At 39.5% G+C, this 12,772-nt stretch overlaps 1 protein-coding gene across 3 annotated transcripts in view; it reads left to right on the top strand.

Moving 5' to 3' along the window:
* The window catches only part of LOC131243089 (histidine--tRNA ligase, chloroplastic/mitochondrial), a 64,078-nt gene that overhangs the window by 40,434 nt on the left and 10,872 nt on the right, over positions 1-12,772 (top strand). For all 3 annotated transcript variants that reach the window (XM_058242180.1, XM_058242179.1, XM_058242178.1), the window contains one exon: positions 1,338-1,480. In XM_058242180.1, coding sequence (XP_058098163.1) covers positions 1,338-1,480 — 143 coding nt within the window. The remainder of the gene's footprint in view (positions 1-1,337; positions 1,481-12,772) is intronic.

Here is a 12,772-nt window from a genome sequence, read left to right as displayed (position 1 = left end):
TTTTGTGGAGACTGTTGTCCTGACAAGGGTGTTCTAGAAGGCCTAGTTGGACGTGATTGCATGGCATTGATTCTAAAGCCTCTTGCTTCTGCTCTTCTGTTTCATTTAATTCTTCTTGGTCTAGTTTTTGCAATTTTTTAGTGTTCATCTCATGTCTCACATCTTCTTGGCCTCTCTTCTTTTTCCTCTTTCAAAGTTTGTAGTTGCTCTTGCGGCTGTTGGTTTCTAGTTGTATAGTTTTAGCTTTCTTCTTCTCTTTCTTTTCATTTTTTTTTGCTTTTTCTTTATGTATAGCTCTTCCTCTTCTTTTTTTCCTCTTCTGTTTCTGTTTTTCTTTTTTGGGTTGCACTTGGTTCCCTTTAATAATATTTAATCTTCAAAAATAAAATAAAAATAAAAATCTTCACCCATTTCCTTCGTTTTCAATAAAATCTGCACTACCTCTCAGAAAAAGTTTTGTACCGTTGATATTGTAATTTTTATGAAATGATGTATGTTATTATTATAGATCCACACACATAGTAGCATCTTAGTCGCAACATGCTTACTATAAATCTCTAATATAATCAAGACTAGGAGTATAGAACCATAATTTGGGGTTGTTAAAAATGATGATCTTGGTGACAAATGGCTCGTAATTGGATTGCATGATTCAGAACGGAAAACATTGTGTGGGTGTGGGTGGTGGTTTTTTTTTTTTTTGGGTTGGGGATGTGGTGGGGTTGGGGGTTAGGAAACAAAGGGACAGACCCCACATGGGATGCCAAATATCTTTTGCTAGCTGGGCTACCTCAATCCCATGGGGGCAATGCTGCCATGTCTACCCGGGCTACATTGCTTCTCTGCATCATCATCATCTGCGATGCTCTGCCCCTAACCAGTACGTCTTTCCCCATATCATCTCATATATTTGATGCTATTTTTTCCACGATTAGCATGGTTTCCCTCAGCCTCACCATCATCCAATAAAATCTTCGTTGGTGCCATCAGCCTTGGTACTGACACATGCACTATCTCCAAAATTAGTCTGAGTAGCACTACTGCTACCATGCATCGTTGTCATCGTCATTAACTGTCTGTGGCTGAGATTGGAAAGCATTGTCAGGGAGAGTAGGATCTTCTTCCTCTACGAGCAATCCACCTGATAGGTTGTCATTTTCTCCCAAATTGTATTATAAAACCGTTTGTTGTCTGCTTGCTTCCTCCTATTTCTCGTATGCTAATTTTCACATGTTAAAATAATATTTTGCCTGCGTTGCTTCACACTCAAGTTTTTGTAGATGGAAATTTCGTTTTGTGGAATTGTAAATTTTAATTTTCTTCTTGTTTATTTACAGAGTTGCTGGGAGCTGCTGGGGATGCAGTTGCTGATTTGAAACAACTCTTTTCTCTTGCTGAACAATATGGATATTCTCAATGGATTCAGTTTGATGCATCTGTTGTCCGTGGTCTTTCCTACTATACAGGGATTGTTTTTGAGGTGAGATTTGTTTTGCCACTCTCCTCAAGTTTTTTCTATTTCCTATTTTATTCACCAAACATGAAGTTGTTGACCACAAATAGCCAGGACAAGGCTATGAATTATGATGCTGATGATTCATTCAACATGAAATTCTATACAGCAAATTGGAAAAAAAATTTTTTTTATTGATCCTATGCGGAAGAAACAAAGTGCTAAGTGGAACCAACACAATAAAACTATTAAGGTTTGGCAAGGGGAAGGCCCAAAAGTATGGGGTCGTACTGAAGTTATGGCCCTTGATAGAGTGGAATGGCGGAATATGATTTATGTGGTCGACTCCAGTTGGTTGGGATAAGGCTTAGATTATGAAGATGATGAACGCATGACATCTTTTGAAACACAAACACGTGAAAATGTTTTCCTCTTTCACACACACACAACGGTAACAATATTTTACTAAAAGGTGTTCATTGCTCACTGGGCAAAAGCTACAAAAAGACAAAAGTAAGATAGAAAAGGCTTGAACTACCCACTAAAAAAAGAAGGTTTTTTTTTTTTTTTTTTTTGAAAGATTAGAATTTTATTAGGTAGAGCTGAAAAAACAAAGCAGAAGAAAAAACAAAATGCAAAAAACAAAAATATGATAGCCAGTCCCAAGGCTGGAAAAGCCCCAAAGGACCATACAACTAAGGAGCCCAATCCCTAAGCAAAACAAGGACTATAGAAAACACTCCAAATGACCAACAATTCCTCTAAGCCCACACAGTCCACAGAACTGCCATAAGAATAACCCTCCACTTCCTTTTACCCAAAGCCCCTTCCAGATCCGCTTGCTAGGTACAAAGGAGATTGTCGATAGACTTGGGCATAGACCACGAAACCCCCGCCAAGAGAAGAGCACTCCACCAAATGTCAATGGAGAAAGGATGGTGGATGAAGGGGTGATCCACGGTTTCCTCAGCTTGAAAGCATAACTGACAAACATTTGGAATAATCATGCCTCTTTTTCTCAAGTTATCGACTGTAAGAACATGGTTCTTCCCGACTAGCCACATGAATGCTGCAACCTTTGGGGGCATACCATAGAACGACGCTGAGCTTGTGTGGCAACATCTAACCAACGAGGGAGGAGTTGCTAAAGAGCTGTAGCATGATCTCATCGAGAAAAGGCCAAAGCTTGCAATGGACTAGGATAGGGAGCAAGGTATTTCATAACCATAATGGCCACCGCCGTTACCTGTACGATATGGGTTGTAACATTCGTTACGGCCCCTGTAACAACCGTTACGGTCTCTTTTATTTTTATTGATAAAAAAACTCGAAAAACATGGATCGACCTTGTAACGGACTTTTATGAAGCCATTACAGCCGTTACGGCCTTTACGGGGAGCGTAACAGGACGTTATAGGGGGCTGTAACGGCTGTTACGGGTTTTTTTTTTTTTTTTTTTTCCCGTAACGGCTGTTATGGCCTTTACGACCCTGTAACATGTAACGATTGCCACCGTTACCTTTACATAACGGCCTTTACGGCTCCGTAACGACCATTATGGCACACCATGATAGGAGTCTTCCAAGCTAGGATTAGGGTAACGATCTTGTAAACGAGAAAGGAGCTCAATGAGGTCTAGGATTTTAGAGTCAGAGATGTTCATTCGAAATGGAGGAAACCACACCTCTCCACTTGCTTCAGAAAAACAATTAGCCACCAGGACATCAGGATTGGAAGTAATGGCAAACAGGGAGGGAAGGCTTCGGAGAGGGGGATCTGCACCATAGATCCAACTATGACTTAATCCCGGAACCTTTCCCCAAAGAGAAGGAGAACCATTCAAAAACATTTGGGGCTATCTTGGCAATCCCTCTCGAGAGAAAGGAAGCATGGTAAAGAGAGGAGGATCTAGTCCACCAACCTCAAGGAGATAATCCGTACTTAGTAGAGATAATCAATCTCCAAAGGTTGTTATCCTCACACCCAAATCTCCAATTCCATTTGGCCAAAAGAGCCTCATTGACCACCTCCAATCTTTTTTATTCCCGCTTGCCCTTTAGAATAAGGAGTGCGAACCTCCCTCCAGTTTAACAGCGGAAACTTCCTGGAGGTTGAAACGCTTTGCCAAAAGGTCTCTTCGTAGCTTAGCGATCTTAAGGATGACATATTTTGGGTAATTAAATAGAGACATGAAGTAAACAAGTAAATTAGAGAGGGAGGTCTTTATCAAATTAAGTATATCACCAGGGATAACAGTTTACATTTCTTGGCAGACAATTTCCTCTCTTCTCTCTCTATAATCTTATTCCAAAGATACAGTGGAGGTCTCCCAATACACATGGGAAGGCCTGGCTAGGTAATAGGCAAAGTGCCAACCCTACATCCTAAGGAATCAACCAGGGAAGAGATTACCTCTGTAGCTAAATTGATCCCAAAGCACTCTCTTAGACAAGTTAACTTTCAAAGTTTAGACGATCTCGAACCAGTAGATGGTCATACTCAAGAAAGCCACCATATGATCATTATCTTCACAAAACAATCATCAACAAATTGGAGATGACAGATACAAGGGGGGAAATTTCCACCTTGAAGCCCCTAAAAAGCCTTGTTTCTTGGCCCCTAGACAACACACGACTAAGAGCTTCAGTAATTAAAACAAATGAGAAAGAGGATAAGGGATCACCCTACTGTAGATCTTTCGAAGGTCGAAAAAATCAGAAGGGGGACCCTTAGATAAGCACTGGGAATCTAGGAGAAGAAACATAGGTTCCCATCCAAGCCCTCCACTTATCACCAAAACTCATCGTTACCAACATATAATCTAGGAAAGCACAACCGACATGATCTTATGCCTTTTCAAGATCGAGTTTACAAAGAATTCCCAACTTTCTTGCTCTATAATAGGAATCCAGACACTCGTGGGCTATGAGCATGCTGTCAAGAATCTGTCTACCTTCAACAAAGGCAAACTGAAAGGGAGAAATGACCTTGTCAATCACCGGCCTTAGCCTCTGACCAAGGATTTTGTAAGGGCTACGAAGGAGACTGATGTGATGAAAATCTTTATGATTCTGAGCCCCTTCTGGATTGGGAATTAGGGCTAAGAAGGTGCATCTCATCTCAATCGACAATATGTTGGAATCAAAGAAATCAGACAAAAAACAAAAAAGATCACCATTAACTAAATCCCAAAAGGATTGAAAGCAAGCAATCGGGAAACCATCTGACTCGGGAGGTTTATCCCCCCCTAATTCCCAAATTGTAGATTTAATCTCTTCGAGGTTGACAGGCTTTTCCAAAAGATCAGCATCCTCAAGAGGGACAAGATTGAAAGCTAAATCATCAATACAGGGATGGGACACATTATCTGAAGATAGAAGATAAGAGTAAAAGTAGCTATAGAGTTATAACTAGCATCCTTTTTAGAAACCACAAGATCATCAATTAAGAGGGGGGAAATAAAATTCACCTGCGCCCTAGCATTGGTTATTCCATGAAAAAACTGGTATTGCAATCACCTTCTTTAAGCCAGATAGCTCTAGATCGCTGGTGCCATTTTATTTCCTCCTCTTTTGGTCTAGAAGAATAGTCAGTAGATAACTTAGCTTTAGAAGCAATATCCTCCTATGATAATAGATCCCCTTCCTCAACAACCAAAGCCTGAATGGTAGACAACAAGGACACCATTTCTGCTTCTCTCTTTCCAAAGATCTCGCGATGCCAAGCCTTTAGGTTTACTTTGAGCATTTGGAGCTTTTTGAAAAGCTTAAAACTCGGAAAGCCAACGACATCAAAGCAGGACCACCTTTTTGAAACTAGAGATTTAAATCCATCCATTTCTAGCCAAGCTAGTTCAAATCTAAAAGGTTTAGAACCCCAATTAATCTCGTTACTTTCAAGAAGCATTGGACATTGATTAGAGACAGGCCTGGGAAGATGCTTTTGGCGAGCAAATGTGATTTGCTAGATCCAGTCCAGAGAAACTAAAAATCTATCTAGCAGGGACATGGCTGGAGGAGATCGACCGTTAGACCGAGTAAATTTCACATTCCCCATAGGAAGATCGAACAATTCATGTTTGTTAACCCAATCCGCGAAACCCTGCATTGAGGAGGAGACCTGGGACCCATTCAATTTTTCATGTATAAAGCGAACCACATTAAAATCACCTCCCACGCACCAAGGAAGATGCCATTTCTCTCTAACATAAGAAAGTTCATATTAAAGAGAGGAGCAGAGAGATGGTCTAGATGTGCCATAGACTCTAGAAAAAATCCAGCAAAATCCCGATGAAACCTATTTGAAAACCACATTAACAAAGAAACGGTCCACCCAACAATCTTCCTTCACTCGTTTGGAAGAATCCCACAATAGCAGAATTCCTCCAGTCGAGCCAACAACATTCAAGGCTAACCAATCCTTACCTTCATTTCTCCACGAGGAATTGACGATACCTCTGTCTACTCATTGTAACTCAATCTCTTGAAGAATAATCAACCACGCTTTAGAGCAAGAGCACATATCTTTGAATGGGAATGCTTATGAGGGCAACCCAAACCTCTCACATTCCAGGAAATGATCTTCATTGGGAGACCTTGCTAATCCCTCTACCCTTCCTCTCCTACATAGGGATGGCCTCCAACAGTCCCATTGGATGAGCGCCTAAGTTTTGGAACCCTCTGTTATGAAAGAAAGATCTCGGAGAACCCGATGAGGAAACCTCATCAACAGTAACCCGTTACCCCCTCTCTGCCACAATTTTAAAAAGGGCGATGTACATAGTGTGCCATAAAGGTCGTTACGTAAAGGTTACGGTGGAAACCGTTACACATTATGGGGTTGTTAAAGCCGTAACGACCCTTATGGAAAAAATGACCGGTAAAGGATGTAATAGCCCCCGTAACAGCCAATTACACCCCTCATAAAGGCTGTAACGGCTTTGTAATGGACCGTTATGGGGCTGATATAGGTTTCTTGGATTTTTTTCAATAAGAAAAAGAGGTCGTGATAGCCCGTTACGACCCCCCGTAACGGCCGTTACTCTATGAAGAATGAAAGAACCAAGAGGAGGAATGTGAGAGAGGGTTTGGAGAAAGAGAGAGAGAGAGAACGTGGGATCTCTCTATTATCTTATTCAATATATATGTAAGGGTTTTTTTTCCCCTTCATTACATCATAATAGCCTACTTTATACAATATTTTCAAATAAGCCCACTAATATCATATTTTACAGAAATGACCTTACTAAATATTCCAACACTCCCCCTCAAGTTGGTGCATGAATGTCCGTCATACCCAACTTACCAGGGATTTCTTGTAACATGGGAGAGCTGAGAGCCTTTGTAAAGATGTTTGCCAATTGTTTTGTAGATATGACAAATGGAGTAGCCAATAATCCAGAGGATATCTTCTCTCGAATGAAATGTATATCAACCTCAATGTGTTTAGTCCGCTCATGAAAGACCAAGTTAGACGCAATATGGATGATAGCCTTACTATCATAATAGAGAGGAATAGTTGAGGTGATAGGGAAACCCAATTCCATCATAATGGATCTCGGCCACAAGAGTTCACAAGCCCCATGAGCCATAGCTCTATACTCTGCTTCTGCATTGGATCGAGATACGACTGCTTGTTTTTTTACTTCTCCATGTAACCACGTTGCCACCAACGAATGTGCAATAGCCAGAAGTAGACTTTCTGTCTTTTGAGCATCCTACCCAGTCAACATCAAAATAGCCAGCAATATTAACATGTTCATGATTCATATAAAGAATACCACGTCTTGGACATGACTTCAGATATCTCAATATGCGATGTACAACATCCAGATGAGGCACCTTTGGCGAGTGCATGAATCAACTGACAATACTTACAGCTTGAGCAATGTCTGGTATTGTAATTGTCAAGTAGATCAGTTTTCCAACTAATCTCTAATACATACCTGGATCTGTCAAACTCTCACCTTCAGATGCATGCAACGAGTGCTTCTGCTCCATAGGAGATAAAGCTGGACGAGCACCTAATTTCGCAGTCTCACTTAGTAAATCAAGAGTATACTGTTTTTTTGGATATGAAGATGCCTTTAGATGAACTGGCAACTTCAATCCCTAGAAAGTACCGCAATGGACTTAGATCTTTGGTCTCAAATTCTTTGCTCAACTTGTGCTTAACTTGATCAATAAACTCCAAGTCATTACCAGTCACAACAATGTCATCCACATAGACAAGTATAATAGTTTTGCCTTCTTGTCAAGTATGAATGAAGACTATATGATTTGCCTGACATCTTCGGAAGCTGAAGGAGAGAATAACAACACTAAATCTGGCAAACCAAGCTCTGAGAGATTGCTTAAGGCCATAAAGTGCCTTCCCAAACTCCCCCTTAAGCTAAAAACGAGGGGGTAGATCCATATACAATTCTTCTACCAGATCGCCATGAAGGAAGGCATTTTTAACATCCAAGCTGGAATAGAGGCCAATCAAGATTGGTAGCCAAGGAAATAATCTCGTGGACCGAATTCAACTTTGCCACATATGAGAAGTTTTCATTGTAATCAACCCCAAATGTTGTGTATAGCCTTCAGCCACTAGGTGAGCTTTGTAGCGCTCAATAGATCCATCAACCTGATACTTTATGGAGAACTCCCACTTGTACCTTACTGTACTCTACCTTGAGGTAATGGAACAAGATCCCAAGATACATTTTTATGAAGTGCAACCATTTCTGCTTCCATTGCTTGCTTCGAAGTAGGGACTAAAAGAACCTCAAGCACGGACTTAGGAATAGTGGAAGAGGAAATGGTGGCCAAGAACACACGATATGATTGTGAAATAGACTTATAAGAGACAAAATTAGAAATAGGATGTAATGTGAGATGATGGCTACGAGTGCGAGAAGCAACAAGGGATGAAGGACTAGCAGTAAAGATAGGATGAGAGAAGATACCTGAGACTGGAAGAGGAGCTATTGATACTAAGGGTGCACACGGTTCGGTTCAGTCCCGTTCTAGTGTGAAACCGGAACTGAACCATTCGTAACGGTTCCAGGAAAATCGGAACCGAAACCGGACCGTTTGCACCCTAGCACCGAATCTGAACCGGATTGTAAAAACTGGTTCGGTTCTACAGTTCTAGGCTTTTTATAATCAAGCCCAATTGCATGTTTTTTTTTTTTTTTTTTTTTTTTTTTTTTTTTTTAAATTATTTAAATAATCCAGCCCATGTCCATTCGTGTTGTGATCTATTTGATGAATGGTATATATATCGTGTAAGGTGTGCAAAAAGACATTTACGGAAACAATTAAATGGCACATTGTAAACCATAAATCATGAGTCAAATAGACAACTAAAATACATTGTAAACTCATAAAATAGCTTTAAGACAAGTCCAATTAAGCATGATAATCACGGTTCGCTTCCAGGTTTGGTTCTAAGTTCAGTTCTATGGTTCCAAGTTCGGTTCTACAGTCCGGTTCACAGTCCAGTTGGGTTCTACATAACGCCAAACTGAGAACTGAACTGAACTAATCGATTCTTTGATTTTTAGAACCAGAACCGGTGCACTTCAACGGGTCCGGTATACCGGTTCCGTCGATTCCATGTGCACCCCTAATTGATACAGACGGTCCGTGTGATGGTCTCAACTATCGGCAAACATAGGTGAGGAGCCGCTTGGGTGCCGAGGGAGATGCAGAAGGAGAAGTATCAACATCTAGCAGAGGTAGAAAATGATGTCTTGATTGCATCAACATGTTCAGACAAAGGAGAGTAGAATGGGCGATCTTTAAAGGTCACATCCATAGACACAATATTTCCATGTAGGTGGACCATAACACCTATAACCCTTATGTTGAAGAGAATATCCAATGACAATACACTTAACAGATCGATTGACAAATTTGTTCTTGGAGGGATGTAATGAATGCACAAAACAAAAACAACCAAACACTTTAGAATGGGCAACAAACAAAGGACATGTAGGTGTTAATGCATGTATTGGAATATCTCCCTTGAGGACACTTGTAGGCATTCAATTAATCAAATAATATGATGTTAACAAGGCTGCAGACTAGTATGACTTGGGGACCTTCATTCCTATCAAAAGAGATTGAGTAACCTCAAGAAGATGGCGATTCTTGCGCTCTGCCACTCCATTTTGTTGTGGAGTGTAGGCACAAGAAAGTTGATGAATGCCTTGCTCTTGGAGATATGATTTGAAGTTATTTGAGCTATACTCACCACCATTATCAGAACGAAGGATCTGAATTGCACAATCATACCGACTCTGGATCATTTGATGAAATGATCAAAGCAAGTTCAACAGTTCATCATGACGACGCATCAAATACCCAAGTCACGTGAGAGAAATCATCAATAAACATAACTAATGTTGTCATATTGCATATGCAATTGTGTGCGATTGCATATGCCTCTGCACATTTGCGATCGATCACATATAATTTTTTATTTTTAAAATGAAAAAAATCAGAGAAACATAAGATAAAAATGGAAAAAAAAGTAGGGGGAACTTTCGTAAGTTAATAGATAACTAATTTTATATGTTTAAAATATATTTGAGTGAAATAAAACCAATTAAACAATGAATAAAACATCAAGTCATCAACATTTGATAATATAGTTAACAAATATCAATTAACACTTAGTAAGTAAACAAAATGAAGAAGTTATTTATTATTGATTGTAGAAAGTGGAAATATAGTTTACAAGTCAACAAGTCATACACTAAGTCACTAACAAAATAATACTAAATGGTAATTGCTATTATGTACATTGATTTATTTGCCATTGTGGTGTTTGATCACCACCACCATAGTCATCATCGTCGTCATCATTCGAGTTATTTCCTTCCACATATGCTTCTTCTTCTGTTTTTTCATCATTTGTAAGCACCAATACTTCATCAACATCCTATGGTGGATCTTCAGTCTAATCATCATCTCCTCTTATCTCCTTGATCTCTTCCACAGGTTGACTGCTACTACTTGCCCCCCTCTTTTGCCTTCGAGCGAAAGTAGTACCTTCTCAGGTGTCAATCCGTATGCGGTATCTTCAACTTGCGCCCATGTCAAATTCTTGCCAACAAATATTGGGTCTACCATCTCTACTAGCCACTCGTTATCTACATCTAACTCATTTAAACAGATAGGGTCAAAGAAATTCGGCTTTTCTTTCCCAATTTGGAATCGTTCTCGCAATTTCTGATTGTATTGGACGAAGACCAATTCGTTGAGCTTCTTTTGCTCAAGGCGATTCATCTTCTTGGTGTGAATCTACGTGAAAGAAAGTACATTTGGCATTAATTATTTAACTAATTAGCTTACACTTACAAGTTGAAGTTACAATTACCAAACTATAAGTCTGTAACATACTAACATATTATATTTTCATTCCAAAATTACCACCTTGAACGTGTTCCAGTTGCGTTCGCAACCGTCGGCAGAACACATGAGTTCAAGAATCCTCATCGCTAGCTTCTTTAGAGCTGAATCCTTCTTGTTCGGGTTGACTTCATAGGCAACCTACTGGTTAGTTGAAAAAAACAGTTTAAGTAGGTTAGACTTGTAGATTGGATTGTAAAAAAATATTTGTAAGAGAGTTGAGACATTTATACTACTTACTAGGCAATTTCATTGTCTGATGCCTAATGATGATATCCAACATTGAGAATATGCCCTCACCCTTCGTATAAAAGTCCAGTAAATCTGAGATCATGTATTGTTCTGCTATATTTGGAATCATTCTTTCCAACACATCAATAAATGCAACCATATGTATAGTAAGTGCTTTCATCTGATTGGGAGAAACGAATAAACAGGCTGGGTTAAGGAGGTAGGTAGTCGAATAATATGGAGATGACATTTGGCTGCCCTATCTTTCATCTGTAATATTTATAATGGGCTTGTAATCACACTCTATAGTTAAAATGGTTCATGATCTTATTTTTCACCCTCTCAATGGCATCATATATGCAACCCATTGGAGGCTTCTCATCCCTGTCCGCCAATCGCAACACAATGACTAATGGCTCGGATGCTTTTAGCGCCTTTACTACTTGAGTCCAAAAACTTTGTGAAAGGATTGTTTGTTGAACCTGTTTCCCTTCAGCCTTCTTTCACCAATGCCCACTTGTAAAATTGGCCGACACTACAAAGCTTCCAAGTTTCGATTATTTTTTTTTTTTTTCCATGTAATCTTTGTAGTGTTAAGAAGGCTATAGAGAAATGGGTGACTTCTGGACATAGTAAGTTACGCCCAATGTGTTTTCTCATTCAACTAAGAAGAAGGACGTGTTTGTGTTTAAAGATCGTGATTCTTCCAGCCCTTGCAAGCCTTTTTAAAAATAACCTACCTATATCTTCTAACATCAGATAAATACATTGGGCCGCATAAGGGGTCCAAAATAAATGACACATCTTCTCTATAAGAAGACGACTACATATGGGGTTGCATTGTCTATAATTACCTAGACACCGTATTCCTCACCTATTTCCTCAACTACACTATCTAGTAATTTAAACAAGTAATCTCCAGTATGCAGATGACCTGATTCATCCATTAATTTCAAGAACATTAATTTAAACAATTAATCTCCAGTATAAGAATGACCCGATGCATCCAGGGATTTTAAGAACATTGTTCTAGCTGGACTATTCACTAAAAATTTAATGAAACCGACAGGATCTATCAGTCCATCCATCGGCCATGAGTGAACACCCATACATTTTCCACGATTCCTTATATTTGGCTATAAAAGATCGTGTATAATTAACTTCGGCTTTGAGGCACGTCTCCCTCATTTCATGATATGAAGGAGGTTTAAGCCCATGTCTAAATTAACCTATAGCCTCAACTATAACTTTGAAGTTTCTCGATTTAACTGCATTGAAAGTAATGACGATTTGGTAAAACCACTTAGCAATATATTGAATAGTGGGGTTCTCCTATTTTTTGTTTATATTTGTTTTTTAAAGTTGTTCGAGTTGGCCCTTTGCCTCGACCCCTTTGGTCGACCACATCCTTTGGGTGTGGTCTGCACCATCTATTCATGGGCCAATGCCCTCAGGCTCTTTTTGAGGCCGTTGGTGGTCTAGACCGGCTTGTTGAAGTAGGGGGTATAACTTCATCTACATCAATTATGTTTATATCCTCATACACATCTTGTTCCATATATTCCTCTTAACGTTAGGCACTATTACATCTCCTTCTCGATTGTTTATCCATATACTCCATAATCACTCATCAGATTTCTAGATTAATTTTGTCACATGCTTTTGTATTTGGCCTTGGTAAATGTGT

Source organism: Magnolia sinica, chromosome 4 (assembly GCF_029962835.1).
Source record: "Magnolia sinica isolate HGM2019 chromosome 4, MsV1, whole genome shotgun sequence".
NCBI classification, from domain to species: domain Eukaryota; kingdom Viridiplantae; phylum Streptophyta; class Magnoliopsida; order Magnoliales; family Magnoliaceae; genus Magnolia; species Magnolia sinica.
This window is presented reverse-complemented; position numbering and strand designations above follow the sequence as displayed.